This window comes from Silurus aristotelis (assembly GCF_946808225.1).
Source record: "Silurus aristotelis genome assembly, chromosome: 16".
In the NCBI taxonomy this organism is placed as follows: Eukaryota; Metazoa; Chordata; class Actinopteri; order Siluriformes; family Siluridae; genus Silurus; species Silurus aristotelis.
In genome coordinates this window covers 1,774,726-1,792,168 of record NC_139589.1, presented here as the reverse complement: position 1 = coordinate 1,792,168, position 17,443 = coordinate 1,774,726, and the positions used below count along the sequence as shown (strand labels likewise).

The window sequence follows — 17,443 nt, the reverse complement described above, 5'->3', positions numbered from 1 at the left end:
TGCTGCATCAGAAGTTCCTCTAGACTCAGTAGAACTATTCCAAATTCAAGATACATCAGCTGGTCTGGTCTGATCGACAGATAATCATCACTGATGCATCTGCAAATGGTGTTCACCTGCTACAGACTTTATCCAGCATTTAGGACTTTGTCCTTTTTTCAGTCTGTTAAACAGCAACCACCTTAAAGACGTAGGTGGTTCCTAAAGGTAGAGGTCACCTCAGTCCACCACACTAATAGAAGCTCCAACAATAATAGAAGTAATAGAACTAATAGAAGCTCCAACAAAGGCTCAGGGCTTCAGTTGCCATGCACTTGTGTCCATCAGTTATCAGCTGATGTGTTTAAGTTTTGATCAGAAGGTCATGAGTTTAAATCCCAGCACCACCTGTTGGCCCTCAATTACTACTCAGTTGTAAGTTGTCTGGATAACAGCAGCTTCGCAATGCTGTAGATATAAATGTAGGAAGGAGGACGTCAGGTGTACCAAACCCTGAGGAAAGCATCTCCTGGACCTTTGGTAGACCACACACCTTTTGAGCCCAGTTGACTCCTGCATGGTTAATCATCTAAAAAAAAAAGATTTTTTGCACTGTAGATCCAGTTCCAAAAGATCAGGAAAGATTTTAACGTGCTCTGGATAAGGGCATCTGTCAAATGGTAACTATAATGAACATTCGGTTTCACCCAGATAAGGATGGGTTCCTTACTGAGTCAGGTTCCTCTCAAAGTTTCTTCCTCATACTGTCAGGGAGTCGCCACTGGTTTGGGATAAACCTTCAGGGACACAAGTCCTCGTCTCCCAATTCTTCATACTTCATACTTTTCAGTGTAGATAAAATGGACCTACAGACTCGTGCAATAAACATTAAAATAGATAACCGAAAAACTATTTGAGAGGTTTTTATTCCAGAAAAAAAAGGAAAAAAAGACAGAAAGATGAGGAAAATGAGCACCAGTGTGTCGTATTGAAGTATTGGTTCAAGGAGGAGTCTTTATTTTCAGCATTTCCGATCGGTTGCACTTTTTTCCGCCACTTCCGAATGAGGTAAAAAAAAAAAAAAAAAAAACTGAATAATAATAATAATAATAATAATAATAATAATAATAATAATGAAATTTAAGTAAAAGATATTTGAAATGATGATTATTACCATATGGCCATTATGGACTTCTGAAAGCAGTATATGACTCACAGCTCCCTTAGCAGTAGTACGGTAAAATTTTTTGTTTTTTTCCCCTCATACAAGGTGTAACACAATGGCATCGGCTAGTGGTTATGATCGACAATATGGGCACATGCAGTGCAAAACAAAACAAGCACACACACACACACACACACACACACACACACACACACACACACACACACACACACACTCATACATACACACACACACACACACATCATTTAGGCCAACACACATACATTAACACTTTATATGTACATGTAAAAATACATCAGTGCATTGCGTACGAGGAAAACAACCAATAAACAATAAAACAATGATACAACTGTGACAGAAATCAGCAAAATCTCCTCCTTCACAGTGTTAAAGCCTGGCTCAGGGACACATCCACGAAAATAAGTCAACTGAAGTTCAGTCTCGCGCTTGTCGCTCGGTTTTTGTCTTTTTTTTTTTCTTTTTTTAATACATGAATATGTGGTTAGGTACATTTATAAAATCCCATTATTGCTAAATAAAACAGAAAAACAAAACGAAGGAAATACGTCTGTAAATCAATTTTACATCTGTACAGCACGGTAGAGACTGGAATGTACTCGAGTTTCGAGCAAAAAGGCGAACTTCCCAAAAAAAAAAAAAAAATTTAAATAAAAAAAAAAAAGGGGCTCTTCCGAGGTCGAGAAATTTTTTTTCTCCTTTCTCGGGTCTTGTATTGTGTCCAGAAGTTCAGAAAAAAAGAAGCCCAAATCGGATGCACATCCACACATGAGAGGAAACACATGAGGTAAAAGATGAAAAGCACAGGAAGAAGGTGTACGTGCAAAAAAAATTTAAATAAAAAAATTTAAAAAATTAAATAAAAAAAGCCAACAACTTGAACGTGAATCGTCGCGATTCTGTGTAAAAAAAACCTGCTAAAATACAACAGTACCTTAAACCGCTAAAGGCACCTTCCACGGATATGGACGACTAAAGAAAAGTGGTTTGGTCTTAAGTCTATCGTCAGTTTCGATCTATACGAGGCCATCTGAGATAAGCGCCATATCCCGACCGATACCGGTCCAGTTCCTTTTTACATTTTTTTTGGCAATTGATTTTTGTGGTTTTGACCCCAATTTTGGGAAAAAAAAAAAGCAGCAATGTGACATAATACATAATAAATCTACTCGTATGCACCAAAAAAAACAAAAAAACCCCAACAAAAAAAAACCCACAAGTAATGGGCGGAGTTATGAGGAATGACGGCGTAATGCGCGACGTACGACGAGTTGATTATAAACGAATTATAAATGCAAGAAGGTTTATGCATAGACTCGCCATGCAATGTTTGGACCAGCTGGAACGCTAATTAGGACTATTTCTGGAAATACCCGGAAAGAAAATCAACAGGAAGACGCACCGAGGGCTTTACAGATACGTGTCACGTATTTACACCGTAAAAGACGAGCGGACGCGGACGAACACGCGTGCTTGGATACGACACCCGCTTTCGTTTCCTAGGCGACTGTATTTAGCGAGGAACTCTTACGTCTGAGATGCGTGTGTGTGTGTGTGTGTGTGTGTGTGTGTGTGTGTAAATGAGAAGAGCTGCGTGTGCGTGTTCGCCGTGCGTTTCGAACCCTGACGTGTCAAAAAGATTTGTACAAATGGTCATTTGATTGTCAAGATTACCACAAGAACGAAAGAAAGAAAAAAAACCAAGCAAAATCGTAAAACATATAAATATAAAAATATCTGTGAACATGATTTTCTTCTTTCTCGCATATTTGAAAGAATTTGGCTGAGCAAACACTGTACATGTATGTGGTTTCGGAAAGGAAAATAAAAAATAAAAAAACAATGTAAAAAAAAAAAAAAAAAAATCAAAAAGAGGAGGCGCAAGAAGGCGGTGTCAGGATGATTAGATGTGGGCGGGGCAAGGCGGAGGCGGGGCTATGTGGGACGATCTTCACGCCTTCTTGTCAATGTGCGTCTTCTCCGAAATACTCTGTTGTAACTCTGGACGCTGATCCTTTTTTTATCTCCCGTTTCGTTGTCTTTAAATAACATCGACCGCATGGCTATATAGTGAAAATATACATTCCAATGTTTATATAGAGCTATCCTAAAAATACAAATGTGCAAAAGTTGTAAACAAAATGAGATCCCCTGGTGGCAGGGGGAGGAGCCTGGACATGGCCACGCCCCTCAGAGCCTCGTAGGCTCCTCATCGCTGTCACTGCAGTTCCCACAGCAGTCCTGCAAGGGGGGGGGCAGGAGACACGGAAGAGTATTAACGTAACAGCCGCTAGCGCCCTGCTGCCGTCCATGTAAATCAACGCACACCTTCTGCCCAACCTCCACACAAACGCACTCACCTGTCTCCCGAAGAGTCTCTGCAGCAGGCCCTGTTTGGGTGGAGGAGACGGCTGTCCTCTCCAGTCCAGATCCGGGGGCACGGTACCGTCCAAGATCAACACGTTGAGTTCTTTAAAACACTCGGACTCGATCATCTGAGAAGAAGCACACGCATAAAAACGTCAGATTATCAGATTCACAGATTTTCTAAACGTTCTGCTTGGTAGGACCTGGCGTCCATCACTGAACAATGGCCTGCTATGATCCTTACAGCTTCAAACCAGGAACCTGAGGTTCATCTGCCCTGTTTCTTCCAGAAAATGGAAATGTGTTGAATGTGCTTTTCTTTCACTGTGGGTTTCAATTAAAAAGGTTGGGTCGAACATTTTCCTTTTTTTGAATTCTGTAGAAGGTTGAGGCCTGGACTAAACCTGGACCTGTAAAAAAAAAACTGGTTCCACTCAGAACACCACCAGAGAACCAAAAATAAAAACCCATACACAACTTTCCTAATACTTTCGGCCATATAGATTTTATATGGAAAGGTCCGGTGTCCCAATACTTTCGGAATACGATCTCAGCATGACAACGCCCCCGTGCACAAAGCCAGCTCCGTTAAGATCTGCTTTCCATGGGTTGGAGTGGAAGATCTGCTATAGAGCTCCAACGCTGACTGCACCCCCAGACCTTCTCACCTACATCACTACCTGACTTTACTCACACCCTTGTGTATGAATGAAATCTCACACTCCAACATCTAGTGGAACATCTTCCCAGAAGAGTGGAGGATATAATAAAAGCATAGCGGAGACTAAATGTGGAATGTGATGTTCAAAAAGTTACCATAGAAACACGGCTAAAGATGGAATATGGGCACTTTTGAACAAACTACAAAATGTCTACACTGCTTTCGTTAAATTCGAACCGTTTCCTGATACGTTTCGAGTTTTTATGCTGTAGGTCTCAACGCAATCGTTCACGATCTGCTAAAACCATTTGCCAAGATGGCCGCCCGAGTGGAGAAAAGCACTTTCGGAAGCTCTTACCTCATTTTGCCAGGGAATTGGTACGCTGCCTGTGGACACCTTGCTGTAGAAGGAGTCATCTTTGGGCTCAAGCTCCACCCCTTTCACAGTGGAGAACTGCTCGATGTCCAGCACATCCTTACAGTAGATAGCCTGAGGCTGAAGGAACACACACACACACACACAAAAAAAAAGAAATTTAGCATAAATATCAAACAACAGCTTTGCTAACAGTCGCTAATTCGACAAAACGTTTGACAATACGATTGGGTTTAGATTTTCAATATGCTCTCATAATGAGCTCCACTCTTCTGGGAAGATGTTCCACTCAATTTTGTGGGGATTTGTGGACATTCATTCACAAGGGTGTTAGTAAAGTCAGGTACTGATGGAGGTGAAATATAGAGAAATGCAGTCAGTGTGAAGAATTCACCCCAAAGTTCATCCAACAGGGTTGGAGTTCTATAGGTTTGGGTCTACAGGTTTGTATCTCCTAGTTCAAGTTAAGGGAAAATTTCATGACACCATTGTCCAAAGTCCAATTTGTGGTGACACTTTGTGGAGGAACCACATATGGGTGAAAAAGTTGGGTGTCCCAATACTTTTGTCATTATAGCGTATGTTGAGGACTCCAGAACGATCATCTACTGAATAAAAGGTCGTCTATCTGAGATACTTACATCAGGGATGAAAGGAGCTTCCAGCATGCCGGCTTCCAGTCGTTTGAAGTTGATGGAGCGGAAGATCGGGTGAGCCTTCACCTCCGATGCACCTCCCTGAGAGCCGAGCCTCTCGTTCGGGTCTTTGGCCAGAAGCTGTGGGATTAAAGATATACTTTAAATAACTACTTTTTATATTTTTATTCCGATTAATCTCATTGCAAATCAAACATCCTCGTTAGCGTGATGATAGATTTCCTGTCCCACTTTTCACACCCGTCCCAGACACTGTCTCGCTCCGACAATTTGAATAAAACTACACCTTGCTAGCTGATTAGCTGCCAGCGCTGATATTACTGTCAAGCCATAACAATCAGCAACGTGCCAGCATGAGGGCTCGGCAATCACACGCTGAAATGCACTCCAAAGTTCTCCATGTGATTTCGTTCTTAAAACAAGGACTTCGGTAATCAGAGGGAGCACAAAGAGTTCCTCATGCGTCCCTTTTTTCCAATCGAGTGAAAGATTTAGCAAATTTCTGGTTTTACTTAAAGAATAGGGCCGTGTGTTTGCATCTGCTTGGTTTTTCATCTTATGGTTTGTGTGTAGAAGTAAATGTATTTACAGTATCTTACAAAAATAAGTGCACCCCTCACATTTCAACCATTTTATTAGATGTTCTCGAGGGACAATACTATAGAAATGAAACACGGATATATTTAAGAGACGGCAATGTGCAGTTTGTGTAGCAGTTCAAATTTACTGTCCTCTAAAAAAAATAACTCGATACAACAGCCATTAATGTCTAAATAACCAAAAAAGTGAGTCCACCCTCAGTGAACATGTCGAAACTGTGTCCAAAGTGTGAACCAGTATTATGTAGCACTGCTTTAATCCTCCTGGGCCTGGAATTCACCAGAGCTGCACAGGTTGTTGCTCTATAATGACATCACGGAGCTGCTGGATGTCAGACACATGGCGCTTCTCCACCTTTTGCTTGAGGATCCCCACAGGTGCTCAATAGTGTTCAGGTCTGGAGACATACTTGGCCACTCTGTCACCTTCACCTTCAGCTGTCAACTGTAGTCATCTTATTGGTGTGTTTGGGGTCGTTATGTTGGAAAACTGCTGTTCTGCCCAGTTTCTGAAGGGAGGGCATCATGTTCTGCTTCAAAATGTTACAGTACATGTTGAAATCCATGTTTCCCTTAATGAACTGCAACTCCACAGTACCAGCAGCACTCATGCAGCCCCAGACCATGATGATGCCACCACCATGCATGACTTTAGGCAAGATACAATTTTCTTGGTTTTACCCACCAGGGTGTTGTCACAAATGCTGGACACCATCTGAGCCAAACAAGTTTATCTTCATCTCATCAGACCACAGGACACGGTTCCAGTAATTCATGCTCTTGGACATGTATTCTTTAGCAAGCTGTTTAAGTGCTTTCTTGTGAGCCAGTTTCAGAAGTTTCCTCCTGGAACAACGGCCTGTAAACTGACTTGTTGCAGTGTGTGGCGTACGGCCTGAGCTCTGACAAGGGGACCTTCTACAACCTCTAAAGCGATCATGTATCTGTTTTTTGAAGCAGCTACTGCACCTGACGCACAGCACGAGGACTTTAATAGACCCTTGTGAGGTCTGTTCCGAGTGGAACCCTTCTTGGAAAACCTCTGTATGACCCTGAACACTGTACTGTAACTCAATTTCAGGGTGATACTGATCTTTTTACAGCCTCGGAATCTTTGTGTAGAGAAACTTTTCTAATTCTCAAATCCTCAGAGAGTCTTTACTATGAGGTCCATGTTAAAAATCCAGTGGTCAGTATGAGAGAATTGGACTCAAAGCACCAGATTATAATTGCTCTAATACAAGATACACTAATTTGTCTGGTCTCGTCAAGCAGACAAAAACAAACACGATAAAGAGGACATGTGGGTTTTTCTGGTAACATGACGTACAGCTGTTATCACTTAGGGTGGACTCACTTTTGTTGCCATATTATTTTGCCAATGCTGTATGTTATGTTATTTTTAGAGGACAGTAAATTTATACTGCTATTGAAACTGCACATCTTCTTAAAAATATATCCAAGTTTCATTTCTTTAGTATTGTCCATTGAGAAGATACTAAAAAGGTTGGTGAAATGTGAGGGGTGTACTTACTTTTGTGAGATACTGTATAAAACCAAATTATTTCCCTTTTCCAGTTTGGTTAAAGTTTGGCATGCATGAATACGGTCAAGTAATTCTGCCATCCTATCTGGGCCAAAGCTCACTTAAAATGTGAGACAAAAACTGTTTTGAAGACCACATCCTCCAGACTAAAGAGGAGAGGGACTATCCGTTTATTTATTTATTTTTTTCATCAGCGCTCACTTCAAAAAGCTGCATCTCTGATGGTATGGGAGCACGTTAGGACATGTAGAATGGGCATCCTGCACATTTTTAAAGGCTCCATCAATGAACGGTATGTTTTTCAGCAACCAATCAGAAAACGTCTTTTTCAGGGAAGGTCTTGCATATTTAAACCAGACAATGCTGCAAATACTGCAGCTATTAAAATAGCATACACTTATAATCCTGGGGGCTGAACTAGCCTGCCTGCAGTCTAGACCTTTCAAAATATGAAAATTTTTGGCGCAACATGAAACGAAAGACACAACAAAGGACACCCAGAACTGTTGAGCAGCTACAATCCTGCATCACACACATATGGGACAACATTCTTCTTCCAAAACTTCAGCAGCTGGTCTCCTCGTTTTCCAGATGTATACGGACAGAAGACGTGATGCTACACAGTGGGAAACATGGTCCTGTTCCAACTTTTTTGAGACGTGTTGCAGCAATTAAGTAAAAAATGAGTATTTTTTCAACCATTGATATGTTTTTGTTTCACTGTGAATAGATTATAGATTTATGAGATTCGCAAATCATTGCAGTCTGTTTTATTGTTTATTTTGTCAAGTCTCCCGATTTCTCTGGAAATGGGATTATAAATAAGAAGTAAAAAAAAAATCCCTAAAGCTGTTGACATTTTTTTTTTCATACGAGGGTAATTTTTTTTCACTATGAGGAAAGTAAGAGACGTAATTAAGAGCTGCTGACCATTTCGCAGAGGGACTTGGCTTCCTCCGAGAACTTGCTGGAGTACTCCTCAGCCACCTCTTTGACCAGTCGCTCCACCTCCTCGCGCTTGATCTTCTTTTTCCGCTGCTGGAACGGTGACTGGCCCTCGATCATCTCGTACAGCAGACAGCCCAGAGCCCACCAGTCCGGGCTGAACGTGTATCGCTCGTTCTTTACCACCTCAGGGGCTGATGAAGCAGAACAAACCCAGTTAGTACCTGGGAAATCTATCAGACTCTATTTGATTGTGAACTTTTCAACCCCTAGTTTAACACTAAATTACCAACAGTTTGTGGACACCTGAGCATTGGATATATGCCTAAAATGGACACTTGGGTTTCCTTTTGTCCATATGTATACCTGGTATCTGGTATTAAAACTCTTACCCATGTACCCCACAGTGCCCACACGTCCTTTGATTGTCTGGCCCTCAGGTATGTGCACAGCCAGGCCCAGGTCTGATATACGAATATGACCTGAAGAAATAAGAAAAATAAAACGTGTCGACATCAAGCTGCAAATGAAACAAGTTTCACCTTTCATTTTATTTCTGTATTTCATATCAATCTGTTATGCATTTAGTTATAAAATTCAATACAAACACACACACACACACACACACACACACACACACACACACACACACACACCACAGACAACCCTGAAACAGCCTCCTAAACATCTAACATCTTCCGTGTCTGGTTGCCATTTCCAAAATAATCCCCTGTGATGTAACGGCTACGCTCGACTGTCTGGGGAAATCGCATTCGCAGACGTCGGTCGCTTCCAGGAAAGTCATTACGCTCCCCTTTTTAGCACCAGTGCACCCGTTTAGCACCGTCCCTGCTTGACTTGGTGCTCGCTCCTGCCACACGGAGGATCGGATGTCAGAGGAATCCCCGGAGACGTCCCTGGAAACATCCTGAATGTCACCGTGAGGACAGAGGGCAGGACACGAGCTGTCAGCTCGGAGCTGGACGCTTTGGTAGGACTACAACAGGATGTGGGATGAAACATAAGGCACTCGACTCCCTCTAGTGGTGAGTTCATGTAACAGCTAGGAATTCGAAGATGTTCTAGACGACGTTATTACTCCTAAAGAAATGCAGAATGCTGAAATATTTACCGTGGTCATCCAGCAGAATGTTTTCCGGCTTCAAATCCCTGGAAACCAAGAACCAGGTGAATATAATTAACATTTTATAATAATAATGATGAATATATTTTCCCAGAGAAATAAACGAGTTTAAAGAACGCCTGGTTAACACACACACACACACACACACACACACACACACACGCACACACCTGTAGACTATCCTCTCTCGGTGCAGGTCCTCCAGGCCGCAACAGATCTCGGCAGCGTAAAACACCGCCCTCTTCTCATCAAACCCGGCATCCCCCATGTGGTAGATATGAAACTTCAGGTCTCCTCCGTTCATCAGTGTGAGAACCAAGCACAGCGCGTCTTTCGTCTCGTACGCGTACGCCAGGCTCACCTTAGTACGAAAACGGGACAGGTTAGGGTAAGGTATAGGTTCCTCAGTCCTTCCGAGACCAGAACACACATTTAAGAGGAAAGTCCTGTCCGTTCTCTTCAGAAACACTGTAACAATGAGGTGAGGCTCATTGAGGCCCTCAATCTGATCCAAATTAATTAATTAATAAAGTCTTCCAGAGAACCTGAACCAGTTGTACATCTTTTTAAAAATCAAGTCCAAGCAAAAACAAAAAAAACAGGAAATGGAAAATACTTACGACGAACCGACTGTTGACTTTTTCGAGAATTTGCTTCTCGTTCAGAGCCATGGATTCGCCTTTTCTCTTTTTGATGCGTTTCTTTTCCAGCTTCTTGCAGGCGTACATCTTCCCCGTGGCACGTACCTGACACGCGCAGACCTTCAGGAGGAGAAAACAAACACAAAACAGAGGGAAAAGGATGAAGAGTTTGTGCTTCGTCTCAAATCAGGCACCAAAATCCGCCATGACGCAACACATCCGGCAATTAAAACCGTCCGTGTGGAAACATAGCAAAAGTTCCGTTTGGTGTTCTGATGATTTACGTGTAAAACGCCACATTTACAAAAATATTTAGTCTTCATGCTCGGTGTTCAGTTTGAGTTCACTAATAATAACATACATTTGCAAAGCATCAATATTTGTCCATGTTGATTATTAAAAACTTGAAAAGTATTAATTTAAGGTTGCGATTAGTTGCGATTAATCACGAGTTAACTCGCAAACAGTACATACACACTACATATAGGCAAAAGTTTTGGGACACCCAACTTTTCCAGCCATTTGCGGTTCATCCAAAAAGTTGGGGGCACATAATTGTATAGGACGTCTTTATTGTAAACTTGAAGACCCGAACCTTTTCCAGCATGACGATGCCCCTGTGCACAAAACCAGCTCCATGAAGATCTGTTTTAAATGGGTTGGTTTCGGTAGAAGATCTCCTGCTATAGAGCTCCAACCCTATTAAACCACCTTTGGGATGAATTTTTTCACGCTGACTGCACCCCCCAGGCCTCCTTACCTTCTCACCTACATCAGTACCTGACTTTACTATCAAGTGTCCTTGTGGCTGAATGAAATGTCAATCTAGTGGATCATCTGGGAAGAATGGAGCTCATTGTAACAGGAAGTAGGGACTTAATGCAGAATTTGGATGTTAAAAAAAAAAATCTTATAGTTAGGTGTCCACAAACTTTTGGAGGGAGACACACACGAACACACACACACACACACACACACACACACACACTGGTGAAAAAACAGAAGTGAAACTCACCTCACCAAAGCCGCCCTTTCCCAATACCCTGTACTGACGGAATGTGTTTTTTGTAACCGGTTGCCTGTTGCAGAGAAAAAAAAACAAATCAAAAACACAACATCTGTCGTTCAATGATCATAACCTTCAAAAAAAAAAAAAGTACTTTAGTAAACCCTTCACTTTTATCAAACTCATTTCCTTCTTGGTTTTTTTTGTGTGTTTTTTTCCCCCTGTTACTTCAGCCTGGGTTTCCGGTTCACACTTTTAAGCCTCAACCTGAAGATTTCTTTCAGCATGAAAAGAAACAGATGCAAATAAACACCAGGGTCTAGCAGAGTTCACATCTGGATTTCATAAGCACCGGATCAGTAACTAAATAAATAAATATCTTTGTACCACAAAGGGGGTCGAACATAACGAGGAGATCGACGTCATTCAAATTTAAACTCCTGTGAAATCAATGAAAGGATCTTCTAACTAGCGAGAGATGAACAAGGAGAGGAAGAGGAAATGGCCATGCTGTACCTCTCCAGCCATTTCCACTGGATGAAGCGGTTGAAGAAGATGCTGTCGAGGTAGTCTGCGAAAGGGGCCACGCTCAGGTAGTCATGGATCAGTCTACAGCATGCAGGAGGAACACACACATAATGAAGAAATATTTACTACAGGTCTCGAAAACCTTTTTTACATTGTTTTTTGGAAGTCGTGTGACGGAGACTCACTTGGTGCACTCCATGAAAAGCTCTTTACACGCATCCTGCTCCAGACGCTCGCCGCATTTGGACACCATCTCCTCCACCACCTCGGGGACGTAGTCCTCTGACTGCACACACACACACACACACACACACACACACACACACACACACACACACACACAGCAGTTTTTCCTCAGCCAAAAGTCAATCTACACAATAAAGGCAAAAGTATTTGGACACTCGACTCGATTTGGACCCCACCCCCAAACTGTTACCACAAAGTTGGAGAAACGTGATTGAATAGGACATCTATGGATTCTTTCCATGGGTTGGAGATCTCCTGCTATTGAGCTTTAACCATTTTAAACACTTTTGGGATGAATGTGAATGCTGACTGCACCAAAGGCCTCCTCACCTTCTCATCTACATCAGAACCTGCCTTTACTGACACCCATGTGGATGAATAAATCTCCAGAAAATCTCCACGAAATCTAGTGGAACATCTTCCCAGAAGAGTGGACGTTATTGTAACAGTAAATATATATATACACCCTGCCCATCCAAAAATAGAGTCACCACGTGGATTTAACTAAGCAAATAAGTTAAGAGCCTCCTATTGGATGATTACTGTATGGGGGATTTTGTTTCAGCTGGCAACAAGTAATTGAACCCTAACTGATACAGTGAGCAGCTTCTCATTTCTTGAACAACCATGTCGGAAAACACGTCCTGTGGTAGTGAAAAAGATGTAAATCTGTTTCAGGAGGGTCAAATTATGAGGGAACATCTAAGGAGATCGCTGGAACGACTAAAACTGGGTGAAGAAATTCCAACGCGTTATTGACGCGAAATGATGTGTAGCCTTAAGAAAACCACTTATCAGTGAAGCTAATCAGGAAAAAAGGCATCAGTTTGCTAGGGAGCATAAAAATTAGAGCAATAAAAGAAAGTCATGTGGTCTGATGAGTCCAGATTGACCCTGTTCCAGAGTGATGGGTGCATCAGGGTAAGAAGAGAGGTGGAGGAACTGATGCACCCATCATGCCTAGTGTCTACTGTACGAGCCTGTGGGGGAAGTGCTGTGATCTGGGGGTCGCTGCTGTAGGTCAGGTAGGTCTCGGTTCAGCTACGTTATGTGCCAAAAGAAGAAGATCAGGTGACTATCTGAAAATACTGAATGACCAGGTTACTCCATCAATGGATTTATTCTTCTCTGATGGCACGAGCAGATTCCAAGATGATAAAGTGTTCGATATTTCCATCTTTGTGAAGGTTTTATCCTCACATACATACAATAAAGTGACCCACTGTATGTTCATACCTTTGGATTTAAATACTTTTCGAGGAGCTCCTGTCCGCACACCTTCCTCTTCTCGTCTGGGGTAACTTCATACTCCGCCTACAAATGAAATAAAAAGAAATATGTATAGTTTACAGTTAAGGAATACTATATATATTAGAAATTGTTAAAAAGGAAAGAGCTGTCTAGCTTAGTGGTTATAAGTTCAAATACCAGCCACACCATGCGGCCATTCCCGGGCCCCTGATCAAGGCCCTTAACCCCATAGCTGCTCAGTTGTATGAATAGGTCGTAAATCGTAAAAACGTCATTTTTGTTTTTTCTTCTTGTTATCCACCGTCACTTCGTCGCCTTCTTGTCGTTGAAATTCCTGCACCAAATGTCAACGTGGCGTTACGACTTCCTCACCCGTCGACTACAAACAAGAACCCTGTACAGACTCGACCACAACAAAGATCCGATCTTTTTCCCCAAAAAAGAAACGTACCTGAAGCTCAAGCACATCTACAGGACTTCCAGAGAGCAGACTATGGTTCAGACTCTGAATAGATCTCAACAGGTTTACCGTCCTCGCTAACACAGGGGTTTGTGTTTGTGTGTTTGTAGCTAGCAGACAGATGATGATGATGATGATGATGATTGCAGCTCAGAAGGTCCAGACGAGTTTCAGCTCTTGCTTGGAGCGCCACAGAGTGCCGATTGTGGCGTTGTAGAAAAATACAGCTGGCGTGAGGGGGATTAGCACAAAGTCTCAAAACCACGCCGCTTATTTTGGCAACGGATTTCACTTTTATTTATGAATGAACTTTATTTATGAATGACGTCAGATTTTATTATAAATAAATAAATAAATAAAATAATAATAACATCTGCGAGTTCCTGTCATTTGTTATCGTTTTGCAGCACGCCGTCTCAAAGCTTCGACGCTGAAGACGCCTTCCGTAAACGAACACGAGTTTGTTCTAGAAAAAGAAAAGTCCACGTGTTGATGTTCAGGATCCGCTCTTAGCTAGGGTGATGTCTCTCAGAGGTTGTGTTCCTGTAACAGCACGGCCTCAAATGTGTTATTGCTTAGACCTTTCGAGGTCACTGTTTATTTTGGAGTAAAAAAAAAAGCAGAAGTAAATCCCTTCGATGCTTAGATTCTTTGGAAAACTACTGTGTCCTGAAAAACTTACAAGGAAATTGTTTTTGGAGTTTTCCAGTCAGCTAGTCACTTCGGCTAGTTCCCTCCTAGCGATCAGAGAACGTGAGGAAAATGATTGAGATGCTTCTTTAAAAATGGCTAAACATCATAGCATCTTATATTTCCAAAAAAGTATTGGGACATCTGACCTTTTTCCTGCTGTATGTGGTTCTTCTCCAAACTGTTACCACAAATCTGGAGGCACTCAATTGTACAGGACGTCTTTAGATGGCGCGATAATAAAATGTCGCATTCACTTAAACTTGGAAACCCAAACCTGTTCCAGCATGGCGATGCCCCTGTGCACAAAGTGAGCTCCTTGAAGATATGGTTCACATGCTTTGGAGAGGAAGATCTTCTGCTATAGAGCTCTGATCTCATCCCTACTGAACACCTTTGGGATGAATGTGAACACTGACTGCACCCCAGGTTTCCTCACCTACATCAGTACCTGCCTTTACTAACACACTGATGAACACAAATATCCATAAACACACTCCAAAATCTAGAGGAACATCTTCCCAGAAGAGTGGAGGGAATTTTAAGAGATAATTGGGACTAAATGTGGAATGTGATGCTCAAAAATCACATACTGTACTTATGAACAGGTGTCCCAATACTTTTGGCAATATAGTGAATGTACTATATATATATATTAATAAAAGTTTATGGACACCTGAACATTTGATTGGTATTTACTTTTCTTCCCCTTTTGCTCTTATAACAAGCTCCACTCTTCTGGGAAGATGTTTCAGTAGATTTTGTGGAGATTTTATGGAGATTCATTCACACCACAAGTGTGTTAGTAAAGTCAGGTCCTGATGTAGGTGAGAAGGTGAGGAGGCCTGGGGTGCAGTCAGCATCCACATTCATTCCAAATGTGTCAACAGGGTCCGAAATCTATAGCAGAAGATCTTCCACATCATCCAACCCATGTAAAGCAGATCTTTATGGAGGCTGGCTTCGTGCACAGGAGCATCGTCATGCTAGAAGATGTTTGGGTCTCCAAGTTCAAGTGAAGGAATAATTTCATGCTGCATCTAAAGGCGTTCTTGTGCGATTGTGTGGTAAACGTTTGCAGAAGAACAACATGAAAAGTCAGGTGTCCCAATACTTTTGTCAATATAGTGCATGTATACAGTAATGCTGCTACGGCAGAGTGACTCTAGATGATGACTTCTTTCGCAATCGTGACATCCTCCAGATCTTCGCTGTTTAGGGTAGAAACAGTTTTGTGCGTAACGTTACACAATCGCCATGGCGACCGTGACGTGGACTCACACGGATGTGTGCTCTTGTTTACGGAAAGTTTTGTAATGAGGCACAGGAAGACTGCGATTTGTTTAAAACAGTCACATTTGACCAATTTGGATGATTAAAGCCTTCATGGGAAGAAACACTGACCAAAATAAAGACCCCCGGGCAGTTATGGTCTTACCACGGCATCCAGGAACTTCACGCAGCGCCTCAGCTCCGGTCTGGTGTCGCAGAACTGCCGGAACAGCGTGCGTCCAATCGGCTGCCTCTCGCACAGACTGGTGTAGTCTTTTTCTGTGGAAGTGACACGTGATGGGAAACGGTGAGAAAGTGTGTTGAACAGGCAGAGGATTTAGTACATGGACACACGTGGAAACATGCAGACACATTTAGAGACGCAGACATGTAGACAGACAGACAGACACACACACACACACACACACACACACACACACACACACACACACACACACACAGACGCTCGTCAAGTCAAGAATCTTTTATTGACATTTTTACCATATATAGTGGACGCAGTACACAGTGAAATGAGACAAATTTCTTTAAAACCCTGGAGCTACACAACAGGACACAGAGTTAAGGACTAAAGTAAGTGTCCTTGTCACTGTGCATCGTGTGCAACCGAGTGCAAACAGTCCAGACAGACAACACAAGACAGTGTAGGACAAATACACAAAACAGCGCCGACCAATAAACAAACTGTATATGTTATACAGTACAAAAAGTGCAAAAGCAGGAACTGTGTACAAGAGTGTACTTGTAAACAAACACAATGATGTGCAAAAACAACAAGAGCAGCAATCAAAAGGTGCAGAACAGCATGTAAACCGTGTAATATGATTAAATATAAATATGGGTGGTGCTGAAGACAGAAATGTGCATGAAATAAAAACATACACAAGCAAACAAACGTGGCCACATGTAGACACACACAGACACGCAAACAAGTACACACAGACACACACAAACAAGCAAACACACACAGACACAAGCAAACACACACAGACGCACAGACACAAGCAAACACACGTAGCCACATGCAGACACACAGACACAAGCAGACGCACAGACATAAGCAAACACACGTAGCCACATGCAGACACACAGACACAAGCAAACACACGCAGACACACAAACACAAGCAAACACACGCAGACACAAGCAAACACACAGACACAAGCAAACACACGCAGACACACAAACACAAGCAAACACACGCAGACACAAGCAAACACACGTAGCCACACGCAGACACACACACACAAACAAGCAAACATACACAGACACACAGACACAAGCAAACACACACAGACACAAGCAAACACACATAGCCACACGCAGACACACAGACACAAGCAAACACACACAGACACAAGCAAACACACATAGCCACACGCAGACACACATAGCCACACGCAGACACACAGACACAAGCAAACACACACAGACACAAGCAAACACACACAGACGCACAGACACAAGCAAACACACGTAGCCACATGCAGACACACAGACACAAGCAAACACACACAGGCACACAAACACAAGCAAACACACGCAGACACAAGCAAACACACAGACACAAGCAAACACACACAGACGCACAGACACAAGCAAACACACGTAGCCACATGCAGACACACAGACACAAGCAAACACACACAGACACACAAACACAAGCAAACACACGCAGACACAAGCAAACACACAGACACAAGCAAACAAACGTAGCCACACGCAGACACACGTAGCCACACGCAGACACACGTAGCCACACGCAGACACACGTAGCCACACGCAGACACACACACACACACACACACACACAAACAAGCAAACATACACAGACACACAGACACAAGCAAACAC

General features: G+C 42.4%; 1 protein-coding gene across 1 annotated transcript in view; it reads right to left on the bottom strand.

Moving 5' to 3' along the window:
* Positions 1 to 889: 889 nt before the first annotated feature.
* The window catches only part of grk6 (G protein-coupled receptor kinase 6), a 34,247-nt gene continuing 17,693 nt past the window's right edge, over positions 890 to 17,443 (bottom strand). The window contains exons 3-16 of the mRNA XM_083564365.1: positions 15,738 to 15,850; positions 13,135 to 13,212; positions 11,838 to 11,938; positions 11,641 to 11,733; positions 11,134 to 11,197; positions 10,098 to 10,238; positions 9,648 to 9,838; positions 9,466 to 9,503; positions 8,726 to 8,815; positions 8,319 to 8,527; positions 5,229 to 5,363; positions 4,570 to 4,707; positions 3,544 to 3,678; positions 890 to 3,424 (exon numbers count right to left, since the gene is read on the bottom strand). Of these exons, the coding sequence (XP_083420491.1) occupies positions 3,374 to 3,424; positions 3,544 to 3,678; positions 4,570 to 4,707; positions 5,229 to 5,363; positions 8,319 to 8,527; positions 8,726 to 8,815; positions 9,466 to 9,503; positions 9,648 to 9,838; positions 10,098 to 10,238; positions 11,134 to 11,197; positions 11,641 to 11,733; positions 11,838 to 11,938; positions 13,135 to 13,212; positions 15,738 to 15,850 (1,577 nt within the window). The 3' untranslated portion in view covers positions 890 to 3,373. The remainder of the gene's footprint in view (positions 3,425 to 3,543; positions 3,679 to 4,569; positions 4,708 to 5,228; positions 5,364 to 8,318; positions 8,528 to 8,725; positions 8,816 to 9,465; positions 9,504 to 9,647; positions 9,839 to 10,097; positions 10,239 to 11,133; positions 11,198 to 11,640; positions 11,734 to 11,837; positions 11,939 to 13,134; positions 13,213 to 15,737; positions 15,851 to 17,443) is intronic.